At 52.1% G+C, this 23,881-nt stretch overlaps 6 protein-coding genes across 6 annotated transcripts; all 6 read right to left on the reverse strand.

The window, feature by feature from the left end:
* Positions 1–2,627: 2,627 nt before the first annotated feature.
* Positions 2,628–3,171, reverse strand: EI90DRAFT_2877995 (P-loop containing nucleoside triphosphate hydrolase protein; the record flags this gene model as incomplete). The annotated part of the gene is made up of 2 exons (XM_039053902.1): positions 2,628–2,783; positions 2,836–3,171. Coding segments are annotated over 2 exons (492 nt in total), but the record flags the coding sequence as incomplete, so codon positions are not given.
* A 33-nt stretch (positions 3,172–3,204) lies between these two features.
* Positions 3,205–3,792, reverse strand: EI90DRAFT_2879921 (P-loop containing nucleoside triphosphate hydrolase protein; the record flags this gene model as incomplete). The annotated part of the gene is made up of 2 exons (XM_039053914.1): positions 3,205–3,468; positions 3,535–3,792. Coding segments are annotated over 2 exons (522 nt in total), but the record flags the coding sequence as incomplete, so codon positions are not given.
* A 485-nt stretch (positions 3,793–4,277) lies between these two features.
* On the reverse strand, positions 4,278–4,506 carry EI90DRAFT_2885346 (uncharacterized protein; the record flags this gene model as incomplete). The annotated part of the gene is made up of 2 exons (XM_039053956.1): positions 4,278–4,335; positions 4,382–4,506. Coding segments are annotated over 2 exons (183 nt in total), but the record flags the coding sequence as incomplete, so codon positions are not given.
* A 6,339-nt stretch (positions 4,507–10,845) lies between these two features.
* On the reverse strand, positions 10,846–11,712 carry EI90DRAFT_2919615 (uncharacterized protein; the record flags this gene model as incomplete). Its single annotated transcript, XM_039054714.1, has 1 exon — positions 10,846–11,712. A coding segment is annotated over one exon (867 nt), but the record flags the coding sequence as incomplete, so codon positions are not given.
* A 9,550-nt stretch (positions 11,713–21,262) lies between these two features.
* EI90DRAFT_2919991 (uncharacterized protein) lies at positions 21,263–21,583 on the reverse strand (the record flags this gene model as incomplete). Its single annotated transcript, XM_039054720.1, has 1 exon — positions 21,263–21,583. One exon carries the CDS (start codon positions 21,581–21,583, stop codon positions 21,263–21,265), a length of 321 nt encoding a protein of 106 aa, XP_038916225.1.
* Positions 21,584–21,601: 18 nt separating this feature from the next.
* On the reverse strand, positions 21,602–22,159 carry EI90DRAFT_3123206 (uncharacterized protein; the record flags this gene model as incomplete). The annotated part of the gene is made up of 1 exon (XM_039063587.1): positions 21,602–22,159. One exon carries the CDS (start codon positions 22,157–22,159, stop codon positions 21,602–21,604), a length of 558 nt encoding a protein of 185 aa, XP_038916226.1.
* Between the last annotated feature and the right edge of the window lie 1,722 nt (positions 22,160–23,881).

Below are 23,881 nucleotides of genomic sequence, written 5' to 3' on the forward strand. Positions count from 1 at the left end.
TCTCGTGAGCTCACGCTGGAGGAGAACAGCTTCCACCATGTCAGTTTCTTTTCGATTCATCTGGTACTCAATGAGATACTAACGTGACGTTTCACCAGTAATCTTTCCGGATCTGAAATAAATATTGAGACTTTTTTGTTTGCTACAATTTGCGTCTATCGCTCACTTCTGCGTTCGAATTCAAATTTTTTCCCCGGTAGGCACTGCCGGCTACACCGCAAACGGTGCTTGAGTTTTGCATAAATCGTAAATCGTATGAGTGCTGACAAAATATTGTCACCCTGCCAACGCCGTGCGCCAGCTTGGAGGGACCCCATTAGTTGCGTGCCTGTAGTTCCCATGCTGTCCTGTTGGTTCTCGCTCTGCCATGCTGTGCTTGACTTGAATTCTCTGGAGGAATTTTCGGTTGCTAGGGTTTGGAAGTGCACTAGGTATACCTGATCGTTTGGTCCACATGCTGTAGGAGGCAGTACATACCGTGCACGGCAGGTCGTTCTTGCGACCCTGGGTTGGCATTACCGAAGCGGGGGATTATGCAGCGGACTTGCCACCCCGATTCGGAGACACATGATATACCAATATTAACTTGCCTCGAGTCGAATTCATTATGTATCTAAATATAAATAAAAATGTCGGCACGTTCGCCAGCAATTGCACAGCCCGTTGCTGTTTGTTTGACTGGCTCATTGCGATGTCTTCAGTGACAATTTATCCACCCCCGCATACGGTACGAACGTTCGCAGACCGAACGTTCCCGTCCAACCTAATCTTGGCGTATGATATTGGCAACCAACTCTTTGCAAGCGATGTTTCTCAGCGCGATCGAAAGATCCCTAGCTGTTGCGCAGAGCTTTTATCACGTCCTCTGGTCGGAATTACTGTACTGGCACGACCAACAACCGCATAGTTTTGGAGCGTGACAGAAATTTACGTCGGACATTCAACCGGAAAGCCCGAGTGATGCGTGACAGCCAACCGGTTAAGCCTGGAACAGCGTGACAAGAGCCGGAAATACCTGAGTGCCAACGGGTCTATAGTCTTATATCCGAGTAAATTTGAAAATAATAATTGAACTGAAAAAATCTCGTGTTTCAACTGCAAATTTATCCGTTTTTTTTTTGGGGGTAAACGCAGACTCAGTGCCAGTCGCTCACGTGAGTTTCGCCGAAGTATATCCGAATTTTTCGGCGCGGCGAAACTGCGTAAGCGACTGGCGCAATATGTTGTTATTGTTTGTTTAACTCGAGTTCTTTGGCCTCGATAATCACACTAATATTTATTATATTTTCCGTCAGATAATGGGTGACGAGTGCAGGGAAATTCGTTTATAATTAATTAAAGCCTATAAAATACAATATATCGAGCTAGCTAATGAGAGGATCATTCACGGTAGATGACGCAATGGCACTTGAGGTTGTAGCATTCTGCTTTGCGGGACAAAATTTATTGCGTTCTGTCAAGGATAGATTGGTGTTAGAATTGTCCAAGTGGGAGGAAAGCAACGTACGTGTATGACCTTCTACCTTGCACAGCTTGCATTTGTAAGGGGCCCGTTGAGGTGCAGCGACGGTAACATGTTGCACAGGGTTATTGGGCGGCAGCGACTCTGTCTTGAGTTTGGATGAAGGGATTTCGGGGGGGGGGAGCGATGGAGTGCACCAAGTTGAGGATTTTTTCGGCATGCTTCATTATGAATGGTCGTTGTGCACCCCGGATGTTATTCGAAATATCATCGACGGTGCACAGTGCATGAGCGTGGGAGAGATGACACAACAACTCGACTATTTCATCTGAGATCAGAGCAGCAGGGCCAAGGAAGTGGTCCCTTTTGCCACCCCAGAACTCAGCGTGGACTTGTTGCCTCCATCCAACAAGCCCTGCCTTGAGCCGCTTGTCAGTCTCGCCGCGGGTGTAATCGGTCACGACCTTCACTCGGTTTGGTCTCCTTGATCTCTTTGGTGGGGAGTCGAGCGCATTCATCCCTTCAGTTCGCTTGGGATCGCAGAGGTCACAACAGGAGAGGCAGGGAGGCGGAGTGCAATGTGGACAGCAAAAGGGTTCAGGCCCTGAAAGCCCCACGTGAGGAAGACTCGTGATGCAGTTCAATGTTGTCACTCACTGAGTCGTACGTTATCATAGACATGATCCAGGACTTTTCACCTGCACCCACGTTGAGGATGGCTCTCTGGGAGCATGTCAGCATACAGAAATTCTGCAACCGAGCTCTCGATATTCTCGTACTTCGAGTGGCGGCCGCTTTTGTGTGGTTTGGACAACTTTGTTTTGTCACCCCGAGGTATCTGTGCCCCTTCGGGATTGGTTGGGCCATCAAAAGGATAATCCATTAGGTTCTCCTCTTCGTTGCTCTCAGCGCCATCATCGTCATCGTCATCCTGAAATTCCTCATCTGTCCTCTGTGCGTTGACTGATCGGACTTGAGCACGCTCCAGTTCTGGGAGAGGAAGGTCTACAAGTGCGTCGGAAGGGGGGCCATGGGGCTGAGAGTAGGGGAAGTTTCCCTGATCTCCCAGTGCGGCGCGCTTCCGTGCAACACTACTCACCGGGCCATTTTTGCGTTTCAGATTGAGACGCAGTGAGGCTTCAAGATCGGCCTTTCTCTTATCAACTCTTGGCTTTGAGAAATAAGCCTTCTCTGCAATCAAGATGGCAATCGCTTGGATGGAGCCGTCATGACCTGCCCGACCGAAGCGCTGAACGAGTGTATTGGGGCTCTTGGGAACTCGCCACTGAACCACGACTTTCACTTGGCATAAGTCAAGACCCTAAGTAAGTGTCATTAGCATTCATTGGATGCATAGCAAGGGTTCGTCTCACCATACTGCAGGCATCTGTACAGCAAATCCCCCATATTTTTCCCAATTTATACTTCGCTTCAATGTCCACTTTGAACGTGTCTGACATTCCAGAATGATACCACACAACCCGATCTCGGTGACTCTGTGGCAAGCGAGATCGCAAGAATCTGGCGGTTCGTATTGTATCAACGCGAGAATTGCAGTATACCAAGAACGGTGAGATATTTGCATCTATCCATGCCTGATCATCTACCTTTGCATCCAGTGGAAGCAGGAAAGCCAGATCAAAACAGCTTTGGAGTGTAAACTTCATTGGGCAGACGGAAAGGTGAACATTCGGTCTATCATTCGATCTTCAGATGATTTCAGTGCCGCAGTGCAAACCGGAAATCTTCAGCATGTCTGTTAGAACATGCTGGCGGAGGGTGGCAGAGGTGAAGAAGAATGAGACGCTATCTCCGAGTATGGAGAATAGTCGTCCTATCTGTATGTAAGCAGATCTGAAGTCTCGGCCCCACTGACTGATACAATGTGCTTCGTCAAAGCAGATACGGTCAACCTTCTTCTGAAATTGGGGGTCAAGCCAAAGAGCCATGAAACGTGGATCCACTATCAGTTTGGGTGATATGACAACTGTATGGAACTTCCCCAGCTGAATATCCTAGGTGAACCCATATGAGCGCTGACTGAAAACCTTGGTTGATTGTCTTACTTTAACCAGTCCAGGCTTTTCACCAAGCAGTTCTGCAGTGATTGACACAGATGGAAACCCTTTCTTGATGGACTCATCGGACAGCTGGCTTCCAAGACTCTTTAGTGGAGTCACTATGAAAGTAATCCCCTTTTCACGCAACATAGGCAACCAAAAGGTCATTGTTTTTCCTGAACCTGTTGCCAAGATTGACACAACATTTCTCTTGGCTAGTAAGCTTAATGCTACCATACACTGCCAAATGCAAGCGCGAACATGGAACTGGGTTTCGCTTTCATCCTGGAGCCCCTTGATATCTGACCCTATGGAGGGAAGAGCGGTGGGTGTCATAAATGGATTGTGGCTTGGGATTATTGATTGTCCGGGGAATGCCGAGTCAATGGGTTCCCGCGCTTGTCACCTCCGCCCGCCCAATCCCATACCACTAGAGTTGTGAGTGTCTTTGAATGCTACAGGGCATCAAAGTCACTAATTGTTAACCCCATTCCTCTGGGCTCGTCATGTGCCGGATCCCTTTCGATGGGACTGTCCTCATCATGGTCATCATTATCCTCCCTGTGAGCTTCTTCTCCACCTACATATGATTGGGCCCCTTTGAGAAGAACGTTGAGAACTTCTATTTTAACCATAGTATGTGGTCCTCTTATTCGCTCTTGAAGCATTTGAAGCATGACTTCCATTTTTGCCGGGGCATGTTGTGTACCCCGGTGCTTGATATAGAAGTTCTGTTCTATATTGACATGTACCATTCAGTAGGTCTCTATCAGCGAAGACTGGTTGATAATGTGGGTAAGTGTCCTGTTCGAGCTTGAGCCACCAATGATGACCTGAGGTAAGTGAGTCACTGTCTGACTGAGAATATGCGGGTTCACCTGCCTTTGTATACAGATTGTTTCGCTCAACAAGCCAATCTACACCTCTAAATCCATCTGGTCGACCTGATGGATTGCATACCCAGTGGGATCGGATTACTTGGGCCAGGCGGGCAGGGTAGACTGAATGCAGATTGCGAAGAAATTTCGCGAGGTGCGCCGCATATTTATGCTTCCCACAGCCTGAGAACATCAGCACCCATAACCACAGAAGATCCTCCATCGTGCCTATCGCACCAGTGTTCATTGCATGTGCCAACATGCAGTACTGTTAGGTACGGGTCAGCAAACGGGGACGACTGGCGGGGACAAGGCTCTGGGGTTGGGCTTCAGCCTCAGCGACTCCAAGAGAGCGCTGTGCCCACCTACTGTCTCAGTGCCCACATTTCGAAGTGGCTTGGGCTGCCTTGTTAAGGGGGACAAACCATGTCGATATTCAGACTAAAGTTATAATAATGTTGTCAGGGCCCGGCCTCCGTCCGGGGGCGGCCCTACCTCAAAGCTGGACACTTGCGGTGTCCCAGGCAGCCAGGTGCCAGATCCTATCCCAAGCTCCTCAAACTCACTAAGCGGGGATTGAGTTGTCATGTATTATGGAAGGTAGCTACAACTTGCCTAAGCGGGGATTGAGTTGAGAAGAAGGGTAAGTTTCCCTATTCCCCGCTTGGCTGCTATAAAAGGAAATGTACTGTACAGTTCGTAGCGTGACTCTGGGTAGAAGCCGAGCATGTTCCCGCGATGCGGAAAAGGTGTCACATGGGTTAAGGCGAGTTGCTCGCCTTGACCCACGTGATTTTTCCCACGGGTTCGCATGCGGGCTGTAGTTGTGAAAGATGGGAGGATGAGGGAAGTGGGGGGAGGTTAGGGAAGGTGGTTCTGGGGTTGTATGGTCAGGTGTGGTTGCCCTGACATCACCCCCCCTCTATGCCGCTTCGCCTCGGAGCGGCTGGGTGTCTTGGCTGGCGGGTTCTATTGGATCTTTCTTGTCTCGGGGCATCGGGGTGGGATCGATGGAACTCTTCTATGAGCTCTTGAGAGTGCTCTAAGTTTTTGTGGGGGAGCCATTCATTTTCCGAGTTTGGCCAGCCCAAGAATTTAACAAAATACCAGAGTTTTCCATACCTGTACTTGGAGTTTAGGATCTTTTCTACTTCGTATTCTTCTTCTCCATCAATAACTTCTGGGCCGGGGTGGGGGTCTGCTGTGCGCTCGGCAATCTCATCTGGGAGGTAGGGGCGGATGTTGGTGACCGAGACTACAGGGTGGACGCCCTTCAGCTGGGTGGGGAGCTGCAGCTTCACGGCTGCTGGGGACACCACCTTGGTGATGCGGAAGGGGCCAATCCATTTGTGGTCCAGCTTCTTAGTTGGTCGGTCGGTTGTGTAGTTTCGGGAGCTGAGCCAGACCTTCTGCCCTTCTTTGTACTCTGGGGCAGCCTTCCGGTTCCTGTCATAGTACCGGGCCATCTCGTCTGCCGCGTGCTCTAGTGCTGCCTTTGCCTCTTCCTGCATTTTCATCATCCGGGAGGCAAAGGCATCTGCTGCTTCGACATCAGAGGAGCGGGTTGGCTCAGTCCCCATCCGGGGGTGTTGTCCTGAGTCAAGCTCAAATGGGGTCCGGCGGGTGGCTGAGTGGACCCGGTTGTTGTATGCAAACTCAGCTAGTGGGAGCCAGTCAGTCCAATCATCCTGCCGGTGGTTGACAAAGACGCGGAGGTAGGCTTCGATCTCTTGGTTCACGCGTTCTGTCTGCCCATCCGTCTGTGGGTGGTATGGGGTGGATGGGGTGAGCTTGATCCCTAGGAGTGCTGCCAGCTCGCTGGAGAATTTGGACACAAAGGCTGTGCCTCGGTCACTCAGGATCTCCTCCGGAAGGCCATGGTGCCGCCAGACATGTTCCAGGAACAGCCGGGCTATGCCTGCAGAGTCCACTGTGGTGACGGTAGGAACAGCATGGATCCTCTTGGAGAGGCGGTCTACTACCACCAGGATCGCATTGTAGCCCTTTGACTCTGGGAGCTCGCCTATGGTGTCCACCGAGATTATCTGCCATCGGTGGGAGGGCACTTTGTTTGGGATGAGCTTCCCGACCTTCCGGGAGGGGAAGGATTTTGCCCGTTGGCAGGTGTCGCAGCCTGAGACATAACTAGCTATGTATCGTGACAGTCCCGGCCACCAGTAGTTCCGGGAGATCAGTTCCAGAGTCTTCCATCTGCCTGGGTGTCCTGCTGGGACCGAGTCATGGTGCAACTTCACCAGGTCGTGGCGGAGCTGAGGGTCCCTGGGGACGTATACTCGCCCCCGGTAAAGGATCAAGTCCCCATCTCTATCCCATTCGTCCGGGCGCAGAGAACCTTTTCCTAGTTCTCTTAAGGCCTTCACCACTGCCTCATCATGTTCCTTCCCTTCTCGGATCCTCTTCAACATGTCCGTCTCCTCTCCTCCCATCGACACCCCCTCCGTCACCCGGACTTCAAACCACTCCGGGTGCAGTAGGGTTACACCTGTATTGTCCCCTTCTCCTCGGGGGTGGTCTGCTCTGCGCGACAGAGCGTCCGGCTTCCCCATGAGCTTCCCTGGGCGATGGGTTAGCACAAAGTCGAAGCGGGAGAGGTAGAGGGACCAGCGTGCTTGTCGCCGGTTCAACCTCTGGGCCGTTCGGAAGTATGAGAGGTTTTTGTGGTCCGTGAAGATGGCAAACTTCTCTGGGGCCCCTTCTAGGAAGTGGCGCCATTCCTCAAGTGCTCGTATTATGGCGAGCATCTCCTTGTCATAGATCTCGTAGTTCCTTTCTACCTCCGAGAAGCTCTTAGACATGAAGGCCACCGGGTGGTAGTCTCCATCCGACTGAAGCTGTGAGAGGACTGCCCCCGTCGCAAAGTTGGAGGCGTCACACTCTAGGCGGAATGGGGCAGTGTTGGAGGGGAAGGTGAGCACCGGGGCCGACGTGACTGCTCGCTTCAGGTCCTCAAAGGCAGTCTGTTCTACTAGGCCCCAGGCCCAGCGCTGGGTCTTCCGGGTGAGTCGGTGAAGGGGCTTTGCCTTTTCTGAGAAGTCCCGGATGAAGCGGCGGTAGAAGTTGACGAAGCCTAAGAAGGATTGAACCTCCTTGACCTTCGTGGGGACCGGCCAGTCAGTTACTCCCTTCACCTTCACTGGGTCCATCGCAACGTGACCTTCAGAGATGACAAGGCCCAGGTAGTCAATGGTGTTCTTCTCGAACCTGCACTTCTCAGGCTTGAGGAAGAGCTTCCGCCTCTTCAGGGTGGCCAGAACCTCTCGCACGGCCTTCCGGTGCTCTTCAAGAGTGGGGGAGAAGACTAGGATGTCATCCATGTAGCAGATGACATCCCCTCGGTCGATGAACTCCCGCAGGATGTCATTCATCATTGTCTGGAAGGTGGCAGGGGAGTTGCAGAGGCCGAAGAACATCACTGTAGGCTCAAACAGCCCTCGGTTGGTGGCAAAAGCCGCCTTCCACTCATCCCCCTCCTTGATCCGGACATTGTTAAACCCCCATCGTAGGTCTAGGGTTGAGAACCACTTAGCACCCCGGAGGCGGGTGAGGACGTCGGATATCAGGGGGAGTGGGTAGGAGTTTTTAACCGTGACCTCGTTCAGCTTGCGGTAGTCTTGGACTAACCTCAGGGACCCATCCTTTTTCTTCACAAAGAACACAGGGGCCCCTGTCGGGGACTTAGATGGTCTGATCCGCCCGTTTGCGAGGTTCTCCCTGAGGAAGGCATCCAGCTCTTTCTGCTCCGCTGGTGAGAGTGGGAACGTCCTCCCTCGGGGGAGCTTGGTGTCTGGGGCGAGGTCGATGGCATGGTCCCAAGGCTTCCGGGGGGGGAGTTCGTTGAAAGCTTCCTTGGAGAATACATCCTGGAAGTCTCGGTAGTGCTCTGGCACCAGTTCCTCGAAGGGGCGTTCTACCGGGGGGCCTTCCTGTGCATCCTGGGCCATTCGCTGAGAGGGGGTGGATGTGGCTCGGAGCTCATGGCCCCACTCTGGTGGGATCATGGCCGCATAGACTCCATCTCCGGGTTCGAGGGCGAAGTCGGGTTCCCCCTGGGTTCCCTGCTTCAGCACTGGGTCGCGGCCATAGCAGGCTGGTGGACACCGGGACAGGGTGACCCTCTGCTTGACCCAGTCTACTTCTGGGTTGTGGTGGAGGAGCCATGAATGGCCAATTATCACTGTCTGGCGGCCCAGGTTAGCAACTGCAAACCGGGCCCGCTCCGTGTGTCGGCCGAATCGGAGGAGCACTTCTACCTCCTCTGTGATGGATCCGTTCTCGTTCAGGGTTCCGTCCACGTTATGGACGGGGACCGGTTGCACTAGAGGCGAAGTCTCTAGGTTGTGCTTCTGGACGAAGTCGCGTCCGATAAACATTCCAGTGGCCCCTGAGTCCAGTAGAGCAGAGGTGGTGACTGAGCGGAGTGAAGTGGTGGACGTCAGTTCCACTGAGAGGTTGAGCGAGCGGGGGGAGTGCTTAGACAGGACGTAAATTGCAGGGGCTGGGACGGCAACCTTGCACGGGGGTTCACCCCCTTCTGGCTTTCTTGGTGTGGCTTTTCTCTTTTTTGCAATTACCCGGAGCAGCTTAGATTGCATGGCCCGTCTGGGGCGGCTGCGGTATTTACAGGTGGGTACATTGCTCTCATCACGCAACCGGGGCACACTCTTCACCGGTCGCCCTCTAGAAAATCCCCCGTTGGATCTTCTTCCGCTTCCTCTGGTTCTGGGGGAGGGGCCTCCACTGCATGATGGCCTCTCAGCGAGTCAATGATCGCTCGAAGGTCCTCTGGGGCCAGCCGGGGTGGGGTTCTGGGGCTTTCTTCTTGGAAGGCCCCACGGATCTGGCGAGGTCTCGGCCTTGGGCAGTCGCGGGCTATGTGCCCCGGTTGGTTACAGTTGAAACAGAGCCCACTGCGTCTCTGCTCAGTGCGGGGGGAGCGTGTGCGGTCCAGATCCATTGCCTGAGGGTCTGGCTTTGGGGTTGCAGCAGGAGCAGTGGTGGACGGTGCCAGGGGAGGGGTGGAGCGAGAGAGGAATGGGGAGGGTTTTGCTGCGATGGTGCGAGGTTGGGTGGCTTGGAAACGTCGCCACTGGTTGTCGAGGACGGAGGCCTCACGCTTCCATTCGGCCCAGGTTGCAGGCATCGGGCGGAGGCGGTAGATGCTCTCTCGGAGGCGTGGGTGGAGGGCCTGCTCAAAACGGTCCACAAGGGCAACATCTCCCATCCGTGACACAGGTCCGTGGAGTTCAAACTGCTGGATCAGTTTGTCCACCGACTCGCTGCCTTGCCGAAGTGAGGCCAGCTTCTGCCGAGCTGTGGCCTGGCGGTTGGGGTCAGCAAACATGGAGTCTAGTTCTTGGGCGAAGTCATCGAAAGCGATCCTTGGGGAACCGGGGGCAAGGAGGGAGTTGATGCGCTGGGTAGCCCATGGGCCAGCAGCACCTCCCTTCATGTACGACAGGACGAACAGAACTTGGCTGTGTTCATCTGGGAACTCGGCATGGCGCATGCTCATGTAGAGCCCGCATTCTGCCTTGAAGCGGTCCAGGTCATCTTGCGACCCGGAGAAGGGAGTGGGGGTAGCTACTTTGGGTGGCTTGCGAGTCGGAGCAGCAGCAGCAGCAGGGGGGGGGCAGGCTGCCTTTGGGTAGCCAGCTGGGTCTGGAGGTCTTGGAGCTGGCGGGTCAGCTCTAGTATCTGTTCTTCTAGCGACATCAGGGGGTGTGGAAGTAGGTTGAACCCTTCTTCTGCTGTCAGGGCCCGGCCTCCGTCCGGGGGCGGCCCTACCTCAAAGCTGGACACTTGCGGTGTCCCAGGCAGCCAGGTGCCAGATCCTATCCCAAGCTCCTCAAACTCACTAAGCGGGGATTGAGTTGTCATGTATTATGGAAGGTAGCTACAACTTGCCTAAGCGGGGATTGAGTTGAGAAGAAGGGTAAGTTTCCCTATTCCCCGCTTGGCTGCTATAAAAGGAAATGTACTGTACAGTTCGTAGCGTGACTCTGGGTAGAAGCCGAGCATGTTCCCGCGATGCGGAAAAGGTGTCACATGGGTTAAGGCGAGTTGCTCGCCTTGACCCACGTGATTTTTCCCACGGGTTCGCATGCGGGCTGTAGTTGTGAAAGATGGGAGGATGAGGGAAGTGGGGGGAGGTTAGGGAAGGTGGTTCTGGGGTTGTATGGTCAGGTGTGGTTGCCCTGACAAATGTAATATACATATATATATAGTAAGAAACTGAATGAGTCAGGTGACAAAATGAAACAAAAGGAAACAGAATAAGGGCCGGCATCTGGGTCAGAATGCATGGTCGTGACAAGTACCACAGGCCATCACGTCGAAATAGTAAGTTGCCTTCTTCCAAATAATCTCGTGGATCCTCACTCTGTCGTCGCACCTCGGATATCCATCCTGCAATCTTCTCCTGACAGATCTTCTTTGAAAGAGCAACAATTTCCGACCATGATGGATCACTATCGGCGAATTCCTTCAAGTCGGAGAAACCAGTAGCTTGTTCCCAACAAACCAGCAAGTGTGAACTTGTGAGGTGTAGGATTCCATCATTCAGCATGCGGTAAGTTGGGTTACTTGCAAGTTTCGATGAGTCTTTCGGCCGGAGGATCTTGAACTGATCAAAGATGCCACCCCTGACTTCACGTAGTGCCTTCGGCTGAATGTGAACTCGCCAGATGGCATCTACACAGGCCATACAAATATGGAAGCCACCAGGTATAGTCACAAGGAACTGGAGTCGTTCCTGTGGTGTGGATTCAATCGCACACGACTCTGTTGTCGCATCGTGCCTTTCTTGCGTACCCAGGTCACCATGACACAGCCGGACGAAGGAATGGTACCATTCTGGGCTTGTTCCAGCCTGCCGTTCAAGGCTCTTCACTATCGCAATATTATCGTCGTTCACTGATGCCTTCAGGTGCATTGCTCGAGCAGGGTACTGCACCGTCTTCTCTGGTACGTCCAATGTAAATGAGGATGGCATCTTTCCAAGCTCACCCTTGTATTGCCCAAGGTAGTTATCGACAATTATCTTCTGTGTAAACCATTCCATTCCTTGCAGCACACTGTCCTGCCGCTCTTGGATGTGCTCAAAGAGATATTGTCGGTCAGGTGTGGCAGGAGGTCTCGAGTCCTTGGGATTATCTGGATTCAGGGAGCTCTTCTCCCAAAGCTCCTTCGAGTATCGGAGGTCATCAAGCGTGGTACCATAGGTGAGTGGAATAAAGGTGGCTGTTGTTATACTTGAAAACGTCCCTTGGTTCTGATCACCGGGCTCTTTCATCTTAAAGTCAAAGTCCAGATTGTCATATGCCATCGCATACAACCCGGGGTCTGAGAGCTTCTTCAAGCTTGCTTTGAGGCTTTCGGTCACTGACTGAACCATATGGCAGATAGACTCCGCCAATACACTTGTCAGGGCACACCCGGACCCACCCGGCCACACCACACCCGCTCCCCGCTGTCCAACCCTCTCCCTCCTCCTTCCTCTGTCTCTCCTCCCCTTTTCCTTTTCTCTCTTTCTTCCCCTTTTCTTTATCTCATTCCTCTCATCTTCCTTTTCTTGTTTATTTCCTTCTATCTACACGGACCACCTTCCTTTGTATCAATGTACTATTGACCCGTCCGGCCCACACACCCCGGACGGCTCCCCGCTGTGCCCAACACGCGCGCATGCAGCGGACGCTCTCGGGATCCCCCACGGGGATACCCGGATGCCTGCGGCTGCCTCCGAGGGTGACGTGGCACTCGTCATGTGACTCAAGCCGCATGTACATAAATGTACCTGAAGTGGGAACCGAAGAAGTAACCTTCTTCTCACATTCTCCACTTCAGGTAAGTAGTATAGTTTTCCCTTTTAATAACAATAACACATTCTCCACTTCAGTCTAAGTGGCCAGGGACTGCTGTCCCTCCCCGGACCCACCAGCACGCGCGCCCGGTTTGCACCCCGTGAGGGCCCTTCTGCCGGGCGATACATCCGGACCCCCTCTACCCCGGACGCATCCCTGACAGCAGAAGAAGGTTTCAACCTCATCTCCCCCGCCTCCCCCATCTCCCCTGTCTCCCCAGCCATGGTGTCAGAAGAGCAGTATGAAGAACTGCTGGCTCGCTTCCAAGAGCTCCAGGCCATTGTGGAGAGCCAGGCCCGCAACCACCCCCCACCCGCACCTGCACCTACACCCGCCCCCGCGCCTGCCCCCACACCCGCACCTGCACCCAGACCCAAACCACCTAAGGTCACCCCCCCCACTCCCTTCTCAGGAGCTAGCGAGGACCTCGACCGTTTTAAGGCCGAGTGCGGGATTTATTTCCACGTTCGCGCGGCTGAGTTCCCCACCGCCCTCTCCCAGATCCTTTTCGTGTTGTCTTACATGAAAGGAGGACCCGCAGGGGCATGGGCCACGCAACGCACAATCACGCTGCTGATGGCCAGCTCCCCCCCCTCACCATGGACGAGTTCAACACAGAACTCGATGCCATGTTCCAGGACCCGAACCGGGAGGCCACAGCCAGACAGAAGCTGGCAGCCATCCGCCAGGGAAGCGACTCCGTGGACAAAGTGATCCAGGAGTTCGAGATATTGGGACCCGCCTCAAGGCTGGGTGACGTAGGACTAGTCGACCGCTTCGAGCAGGCGATTAACTCCCGCCTCCGGGAGAGCATATACCGGCTCCGCCCCATGCCCACTACCTGGGCCGAGTGGAAACGCGAAGCCACGCTCCTGGACAACCAGTGGCGACGGTTCCAGGCCACTCAATCGCGCGCGTTCCCACCCAAACCCACGCTCCCACCAACCCGGCCATCGTCGATCATGACCCCACCACAGGCACGACCCACGCCCGGGCCCCCACGACTTGCACCACTGCCTCCACCCTCCACCCCAGTAGCCCGCCCCACGACAGGGACAGGCCCCCAACCGATGGACCTCGACCGCTCGAGGACTGACCAAAGACGGTGCTACAACTGTAACACCCAAGGGCACATCCTACGAGACTGTCCGCACCCCAGAGTCCGCCGGGTGCAATGTCTCCACCCTGAGGATCTTCGGGCGCTGATGGAAGGGCTGAAGAGGCAGTTAACTGAAGAGCCAGAGACGGAAGGGACAGAGCCAGAGACGGAGGCTCAGGGGGATTTTCAGGAAGGCGGCCGGTGAGGGATGCGTCCCGGGCGCCTGTAGAAGATAGCTCATGTAAATACCGCAGCGCACGTGAGTCAACGCCAATGCCAAAGCTTCACCGAGTTATTGCCAAGAAGAGGAGAAAAAACGCATCCTCGACCCGTGAGAGTAAGAGAACCATAGAGACGGCACCCGAAGTGGCAGTATCCCCGCCAGCCATCTATGTCCTCTCCAAGCAATCCCCCAGATCCCTCAACCTTATGGTGAAACTAACCGCCCTGACCTCCCTCGCGTCAGTATCGGTATCAGCCCTCCTAGATTCAGGAGCCACTGGGAACTTCGTAAGCCCTGAGTTCGTCCGGAAGCACAAGCTCGAGACAACCCCTCTCCCGCAACCCATTCCCGTCCGTAACGTTGACGGAACCCCAAACGAGAATGGAGCCATAACCGAAGAGTTGGAAGCCCTCCTGACGTTTGGGCGACACACAGAGCGCGCCCGCTTTGCGGTTGCAAACCTGGGACGACAGTCCCTCATCATAGGGCACTCCTGGCTGCTACACCACAACCCAGAGGTAGACTGGGCTCGGCAGAAAGTCGTCATGTCCCGCTGTCTGTCCGCCTGTAGACAGCCGCGAGCACGAAACGACCAGGACCCTGTACTAGAGCCGGGGGATGGGATCTACGCTGCAATCATCCCCCCCGGCTGGGGACACGACCTAAGGGCCACCACAACCCCCTCTCAGCGGATGGCCCAGGAGGCCCGTGACCCGGACGCAGAGCCTGCATCGTTCAAGACGCTGGTCCCAGAGCACTACCAGGACTTCCGGGATGTGTTCTCAAAAGAGGCCTTCGACCAGTTGCCCCCCCGGAAGCCCTGGGACCACACTATAGACCTGGTACCAGACGCCAAACTGCCCAGAGGAAAGACCTTCCCCCTCTCGCGCCCGGAGCAGAAAGAACTGGACGAGTTCCTGCGCGAGAACCTGCAGAACGGGCGGATACGACCGTCTAAGTCTCCGATGGGTGCACCAGTCTTCTTTGTCAAGAAGAAGGACGGATCGCTGCGCCTGGTACAGGACTACCGGAAGCTGAACGAGATCACCATTGTAGGAGAAATAACGGCCACACTATGGAAACCCATTATGGAAATATGCCAGATAAATCACAAAAACCTCATACGACAAGTAGATATGAGAACATAGAAGGACCTGAATTTTAACGAATTTTACGAATTTTTACGAATTATTACGACTATACACGATAAATCGAAAGAAAGAAAAATAACAAAAATACTTCAAGCTTACCATCAACGAGACGGAATTCTCGGGGGAATTTATAGCAAATATTAAACCAAGAATTAGGACAATCGACCAAGATTTGACTATAAAGATAATCAGAGAACCTCCACGGAAACTACTTTCCCACGTCCGCACACGTAGCAAGGATGGAAGTACCACGGAACAAAGATTCCTCAGGAACTAATGCAAAAGTCAAAGTCGTGTTTATAATAGGAAATGTAGATGTCACCCAAACGGAACCAATGAGAGTAATTACAGGGGAAACTACCCATAAACGACGGAGATATGACTAAAACTCCTGCAAAACGAGGACAATGTCTAAAAAGCAAGCGCGAAGATTAAATAGTAACGACCGAGACAAGCTTGATAGCCCATTAGAAAGGAAAGGATCTACTCTTAATCCTCCCAAATTTCCATAATAAAAGGATCATGCATTAATGAGAAATCCAATAACGGGAATAGCGACATCAAAAGTCCGAGCTCAGGGACAAGACGATGATTGCGTAGGATCCATAATTAAAACATACAACGAAATTTACACGGAAATTATGAAAAATAGGAAACTATAGTTATGCAAATTCTCAGCCCAAACGGTCCAGCCGTTGTGAAGTTATACCCATGACGGGAATATAGGAATCCGCATCATGTGTAATGACACGTTCAGGTGGCGATGCGCAGGGAACCGGCCGTCGGAACCGAGATCCGCACTTCGGCAGATCGCGAAGACCAATTTCCGTCCAAATAAGGAAGAGCCCGGTCAAAACAAAGCACGAAAAGTGCAAAACAACCTTAGATCATGAGGGAAAAATCTGAAATAAATCACAGAAGCCCATATGAAAGAAATAAACACCCGCGCATATCATAAATCCCGAACAACTAAACGAAAACGGCTCCGGCATACGAACAACTATGGGAACGACGCACGTGATTACCGAATGTGCGCGCGAAACTTTGCTAACTCAACGAATACAGGGAAATAGGACACAACCTTAGTACCATTGGAAAGGTGGGAATAAATGAAAATTTATAATACCAAGAACGTGAGAAAACATCCAGAAATGAATGAGATACAAGGACATGAAGTTAGAAACCTGAAAACACGCGGGAAGGCAGCTTCAAGAGGTCTAGAGCCCTAAATAAAATACATAAAAATATGATATCTTCGAGGACGACCTACTATAACAACGAACAATACATATGGAGGATTAGGATGTGATAATACAAAGGGGAATCAGGGAATATGAATGAAATTCACAAAAACTACTAAACTACAACGGACCATGGCGGGAATTTTAGGGAACGATGTTCTAATGAAGTAGAGAGCTATAACACATTCGTTTGAGTAATTCTTGATTACTAGCAACTTTTTCTTTCAGTTTTAAACCTGAATAATTCACTCATTTATCATTTCAGTCTCATTTTAACTAAATGTCACTAAATAAAATTGGAATAAATCAGCTGAAGGTCTCAGCACAGTTGCACGCATAGTAATGCGAGGTTTGAATTCAGGATGACCGAGTCATAGCGAACTTAATGGGAAATATGGGGAATTTGAAATAGGGAACTGCGGCAAATGCGGTGCAGACAAATTCTAATTAACCATTAAAATAGCTTAGGCGAGGAAGGACAATAAGGATTCCAGGCGCAGTCTGACCGCAGTAGGGCCGCAGTTCAGCGCAGCAAAGCGCAGTGGAACTATAGCGTGAAAATTTCACTTTTTATTCAGTTTGAGAAAAATACACTGTAAATAAATCCTGTAAATAGAAGGTAGAGCGTGAAAAAGGAAGGCGACCCAAGGAGTATAAAAGGGAGACCCTTTCTGCGACTTTTCGCCCCCCTTAGAGAAGTAAGAAAATAGAGTATTATTTTTCTCAAGCATTTCTGGTTGTCACTCCAGTGCGAAAAAGTGATATACAGTTAAGATTGCCACTGTAGTAAAAGGCAGCAATTAAGGAGAGAAATATTAAGTAGATATTTCAACAGGAGAGCTGGTTAACACTCCAGATTTCAAAGTGTAAACACAAAACAGTTATTTTGCTACTGTTAAAACAAGCAATAAAATAAGACAAAAATAGAACAAACTCAAGGGACACTCCAGACACAATCCAAATTCATTAACTGAATAGAATCTTTGAAACTTCACCAAGTAGAAGATTAAATTCAAGTTTAAATCCAAATTAAACAACGCTACACAGAATTACACCTAGACAAATTAATAAATTTCAATAAAGAAACAGCTCCGCAGGGCTCGGTTTATCTGTAAGTCAATTCCCAGGAACTTTAAAACTAACCCATAAAAATAGAATTAGCCAAAACACTCGGATTGGTACTATATTTACAATAAACAACACTAGTACACTTCCCCATCCTAACTAAAGAACCAGGGAACAGCTTGGTGGTGGTCTCATTTGAACCTCCCAACTGACCTTCCTTCGTTCTCTCCTTCACCGTGAAGAACTCGTACCCACTCCCACTCATCTCGGACGTCCTCGCCCGCCTCCGGAATGCCAAATACTTCTCTGCCCTGGACTTATGCTGGGGGTTTAACAACGTCTGGATCAAAGATGGGGACGAGTGGAAGGCAGCATTTGCGACCAACCGAGGGCTGTTCGAGCCTATGGTAATGTTCTTCGGGCTGTGTAACTCCCCCGCGACTTTCCAAACTATGATGAATGACATCCTTAGGGATTTCATCGACCGGGAAGTCGTTATCTGCTACATGGACGACATTCTCATCTTCACGGCCACCCTGGAGGAGCACCGGAAGGTCGTCCGAGAAGTCTTGGAGACGCTGCGAAAAAGGAGGCTCTTCCTGAAACCAGAAAAATGCAAGTTTGAGCGGACCCGGATCGAGTACCTCGGCCTCGTCATCTCGGAGGGTAGCGTTGCCATGGACCCCGTAAAGGTCCGTGGAGTCCTTGACTGGCCAACCCCAACCAAAGTGAAGGAAGTGCAGTCCTTCCTGGGGTTTGTGAACTTCTATCGCCGGTTCATCAAAGACTTCTCTGAGAAGGCACGCCCGCTCCACAAGCTGACCCGAAAGGCCCAAACCTGGAACTGGGGCACGGACGAAGACGACGCCTTCCGTGCCCTCAAAGAAGCTGTCACCACTGCCCCAGTTCTCTCCTTCCCCTCCGACTCCAGCCGCTTCAAACTCGAATGCGACGCCTCCAACTTCGCAACCGGTGTGGTCCTCTCCCAACTCCAACCTGACGGGGAGTTCCACCCGGTGGCATTCATGTCCAAGAGCTTTACAGATGTGGAACGTAACTACGAAGTGTACGACAAAGAGATGCTCGCGATTGTCCGAGCCCTTGAGGAATGGCAACACTTCCTAGAGGGTGCTGAAGAGAAGGTCGAGGTCTACACCGATCACCGCAACCTGGGGTACTTCCGGATGGCCCAGAGGCTAAACCGCCGCCAGGCCCGATGGTCCCTATTCCTCTCCCGCTTCCACTTCACCCTCGTCCATCGCCCTGGGAAGCTCATGGGAAAACCGGACGCGCTTTCCCGCCGTGCTGACCACCCGAAAGGGAAAGACGACAACGAAGGGTTGACCCTCCTCCAACCAGCCTGGTTTGAAGCCCGTGCAACAGAGGGATTCTCGTTGGAAGGTGAGGAGGTAGGCATCTTAGACCAGATACGCAGGGCAAAAGACCATGATGAGAGGGTAGTAAAAGCCATGCGAGAACTGGGAGAGGGGACGCTAAGGTCGGATGAATGGGAAAGACAAGGCGAATTGGTCTTGTACCGGGGAAGGGTATATGTCCCAAAAGACCCCCAACTCCGCCACGACCTAGTGAGGCTACACCACGATGCGCGGGCGACAGGGCACCCGGGGCGGTGGAAAACCCTGGAACTTGTCTCCTGCGACTACTGGTGGCCCCGGATGGCGGAGTATGTCGGGCGGTATGTACGCGGGTGCGACACCTGCAACCGTGTCAAATCCTTCCCCTCACGAAAGGTTGGGAAGCTTACCCCGAACAAAGTCCCTACCCGTCGTTGGCAGGTAATTTCAGTGGATATGGTGGGAGAGCTCCCAGAGTCCAAGGGGTATAATGCCATCCTGGTGGTAGTGGACTGCCTGTCCAAACGTATCCACGCGGTCCCCACTGTGACGACTGTAGACTCGGAGGGCATCGCGCGACTCTTCCTAGAGCATGTCTGGAAGCATCACGGGCTCCCTGAGGAGATCCTCAGCGACAGAGGAAGCGCTTTCGTCTCCCGCTTCTCGAAAGAGCTTGCGGATCTCCTAGGCATAAAGTTAACCCCCTCGACGCCCTACCACCCCCAGACAGACGGACAGACCGAGCGGGTCAACCAAGAGATTGAAGCGTACCTCCGGGTGTTCGTCAACCATCGACAAGACGACTGGGCAGATTGGCTCCCGCTAGCGGAATTTTCCTACAACAACCGCATCCACTCATCCACCCACCGAACCCCTTTCGAACTCGACACCGGCCAGCACCCCAGAATGGGGACGGAACCCACACGTACGTCCGAAGTGGAAGCCGCTGACGCGTTTTCGTCAAGGATGATGAAAATGCAGGAGGAGGCGAAAGCCGCACTGGAACACGCAGTGGACGAGATGGCCCGTTACTACGACCGAGACCGTGAGGCAGCCCCAGAATATCGAGAAGGTGACCAAGTCTGGCTCAGCGCCCAGAACTACACGACCGACCGTTGAAAGAGGGCTAGCGGCTCTCTATGCCGACTAAGCTCGTGGGGCCAAACTCTCCAAAACCTCTACTTTCTCTCTTGACTTCGCTATGCTCGATCCTAAAACTCCGTGGTGGGTTCTCCGGGATTTCCGCAAGGTCCGGGCTCAGCGTCCACTACTCACTCGTTGTGAGCTAGACAGCTGCCCTTATTCCTACTGTTGGAATTCCACTCACTCACACCCTCTCTAGCGCGTCCTAGCACCTTAGAGAAAATGGGGGAGGGGAGAACTTCTATTCCAGAATCCGGTATGTACAGGATATAAGGAACAATTATTTTTAGAATAATTGATGAGAAATATTGGTACCATATGGCACCTGCATACCTTATTAGGCAAAAGTAATAAAAAAGGGTAACAGTAACAATAAAAGAATATCAATCAATATCTGAAATGATGGCAAAATATGAAAATAAGAGAAAATAAGCGATATCTCAATGGATTTACGGAATTAAGAGCCTAAATTGGAAATGTAGCCGGAGATAACTCTCACGCAGCCAATAAGCATTTTTACCAATTTATTAGACGCCGTGGGAACGAGTGAGGCTGGAATTCTGGGTTGCCGCTTGAGATTCCCACGCCCGCACATGCCCGTGACCTGCTGTGCCTAACTTCTCCAACACGGAACTCCATCAAATCTCCACCGATTGGGACGTTCTTGGTATCGTCAGAATCGTACGAATTAGGACTATTTTTGGATACCAAATTTGTACCGAGTCGTCGCGTGAATGAAAGTTGTTTTCTGATCGTGGAAGTGGGTATCCGAGCCGAGTCTGTGCGTGGGCGATTATCCCGCCTACACCGTCCAACCAAAAAGCTGGACCACAAATGGCTTGGCCCCTTTAAGATCGTCAAAGTCGTCTCCCCAGCCGCCGTCAAACTCCAACTCACCGCATGACAGAAGGGAGTTCACCCGGTCGTGTCCATAACCAACATCAGGCCACACCGCCCGGACGATATCGCAGAACGACCCACTGACCCCCGCCCAGGCCCAGAACTCGTAGATGGAGAAGAAGAGTACGAGGTCGAGAAGGTATTGAACTCCAAGTGGCTACGCCGGAAACTCTGGTATCTGGTAAAATTTGTTGGCTGGCCGAGCTCAGAGAACCAGTGGCTCCAGCGGGACCACTTAGCCCATGCCCCTGACCGGATCGAGGAATTCCACAGGACGCATCCCCTAGCCCCGGGGAGAGAGAGAGAGAACCACCTGACCGCTTCGAGGCGAAGCGGCTTAAGGAGGGGGTGATGTCAGGGCACACCCGCCTGACCCGGGTCCACCCGGACCCACCCGGCCACACCACACCCGCTCCCCACTGTCCAACCCTCTCCCTCCTCCTTCCTCTGTCTTTTCCTTTTCTCTCTTTCTTCCCCTTTTCTTTATCTCATTCCTCTCATCTTCCTTTTCTTGTTTATTTCCTTCTATCTACATGGACCACCTTCCCCCGCATCAATGTACTATTGACCCGTCCGGCCCACACACCCTGGACGGCTCCCCGCTGTGCCCAACATGCGCGCATGCAGCGGACACTCTTGGGATCCCCCACGGGGATACCCAGATGCCTGTGGCTGCCTCCGAGGGTGACGTGGCACTCGTCATGTGACTCAAGCCGCATGTACATAAATGTACCTGAAGTGGGAACCGAAGAAGTAACCTTCTTCTCACATTCTCCACTTCAGGTAAGTAGTATAGTTTTCCCTTTTAATAACAATAACACATTCTCCACTTCAGTCTAAGTGGCCAGGGACTGCTGTCCCTCCCCGGACCCGCCAGCACGTGCACCCGGTTTGCACCCCGTGAGGGCCCTTCTGCCGGGCGATACATCCGGACCCCCTCTACCCCGGACGCATCCCTGACAACACTCCACCCTCCACGTGAGAGTACTTCAATGACTCGCCTTGGTGTGTTTGTGGAGTCAAGGAAGAAGCCTTGAATGGCTTGGAATGCATTGCATCTTTGGCTTGAACTGTTTGCCAAGATCGAAAGGATTGCGACCCCTTTCTGTGTGCGCCGGTAAGTCATAAGTTTGATCCAGTATTGTTAACTCACTACTCTCAGAAGTGCCGCGTTACGTCTTTTTGCTCGAGTACGACCATTCCTCTTGCTCTCTTCCTCACTGCTACTCTCACTATCGCTGTTGCTTTCACCTTCCCCAATCACATCATCGCCATCTGCCAACTCGCCAAGATCTACATTCGGGTCATGTCTTGTCCGATAGTCAGCCACCTCTCTTGATGGCTTTGCACATCGTCGTGCTTCTCCGTTAGCATCAAGGAGCGACTGTACTAAGGCCCAAGTCTTCGGAGTCACACAACGGAATTTATCGATCATTTTCTCAAGGCTAAAGTTTGTTACATTGTCCGCCATTGCACTGTGGGCATTGAAGTGTAAGCCATGTATGCTCTGAATAACTGTCTTGATCTCATTAACATAGATCCTCTGAGACAGATCCAAAGCCCAATTCTCCACTGCGTTACCTGTCGCTTCAGTCCATAACCGGGGATCACGACTTTCTAGCAACGCGATGAGAAAATTCGGTATCGTTTGCAGTGATGAGCTTTCGATTAGATTGATGATCTCGAGGAGTGCTTGTGACATCCAAGGTCAAGAACTAGATACAAAGTGTAGGATTGTTTTATAGATGCAACCCATCAATCATCTCCATTATCTGACGGAAAATATAATAAATATTGGTGTGATTATCGAGGCCAAAGAACTCGAGTTAAACAAACAATAACAACATATTGCGCCAGTCGCTTACGCAGTTTCGCCGCGCCGAAAAATTCGGATATACTTCGGCGAAACTCACGTGAGCGACTGGCACTGAGTCTGGGGTAAACGAGTCGGGCGAAAAATCTAGAAAAAGAGATGGAAATGTATCACTTTTAGTTTTACATGTGACCAAATCCAATCGAAAAATCACACAGCCACTTGGAGCCACCAAACAGCGTGACACCGGACATTGCAACCGCAAAGCCAGCGTGACGCGTGACAAACTTTGTAAAAGCACCCAACCGGAAGGCCTGCGTGACGCGTGACCGGTTGTTGGTCGTGCCAGTACAGTAACTGCGTTATGAGAACTCCTAGGTCCTTCGGCCACACGGTCAATTAGAGCCGATTTTGGGCGCCTGTCAGCTTAGTCAACCCGAAGGCTGTGTTTGCCACGCCACAAAATCTGGAGCCCTAAATTGGAGAAGCTTGAAACGCGCGAATCTAATATTTAGCGCGCAAAAGGGAGACCCCAGATTTCACACTTGATCGGTTTTCCTCGCAGATTCTCTCTATCTTCCCCCGCTTGCTTGTCGCCGCTCTCTCCGCGTTTTTAATATTACACAATGGGAAAAGCGAACTGGACAACACTTCCGCTTGAGACACCGATGGCATCAGAAGCTGGAACATGCCTTTCCGTCGCGTGCCCCGACCCCCGTCCCGGTGGGTATCGGACTTATCCATTTTGGTCGCCTAGCCCTTTGTACAACAGCCCAGTGCTACCCCCTTAAATGTCAATCGCGATGGGCACCCTCAACAAACTTTTCAAGAACCATCTATGGGGGGGTTCAGCGGCTTTTCCGCGCCGCGTGTGGGCGTGCTTCTTCGCTTTTTACTGTCCTTGCTCCAACACTGGGAGCTTAAGTCCCGCTTCCAGCACCTCCAAAACACTGGTCGTTGATACGGTTATCATGGATCGTCTCTTTTACGCTGCACCCACTGCCCCGTCTTGTGATAATGTCACAGGCACTGAATGATGTTCTGGTCAACTCTAATTGGGGGATACGTCTTGTTTCTTACTTCTTTGAGATTTGAATGCCCAAATTTGAAATTCCGCCTCGCTACTGCGACTTCTCGCAAGGCGGTTCGCTATCGTTACAGAAGCCAGGGAACTGATGGTTCCGACTTCTTTTTAACCTGCTACTGCGACCCTTGCACGCTCACTTAGTGAGATTGTGCTGGAGGGCAGGTCAGTCCCTTCGATCAATTTGGTATTCTGGGTGATACCAACGTGTCCCTGGTACTCAAGGGTGGACATAAGAATAGAAAACGCGGTACTGGTAACCAAAGGCCGCCGCTTTGCCAGTTGCCCAGCAGCATTGTGTGGCTGAACCTGTATTAGTCGTGTTGTGGATGAATGAGCGTACACGATCACGTCGACGTTGAATCCCATAAAACTCCGCCATCACCTGGTGCTATCGTGCCTGGTGTCATCGAAATGGGGGATCATAAAAAAGCCCAACGGCTGCGCACTAATCGTAATACACCCTGTTTGGGGGGCAAGAATTGATTTGCATCCGGTGCAGACGCTGGTACAAGAACTTGTATCTC

The sequence above is a fragment of the Cantharellus anzutake genome, assembly GCF_015039405.1.
Source record: "Cantharellus anzutake strain C23 chromosome Unknown EI90scaffold_22, whole genome shotgun sequence".
NCBI lineage: Eukaryota > Fungi > Basidiomycota > Agaricomycetes > Cantharellales > Hydnaceae > Cantharellus > Cantharellus anzutake.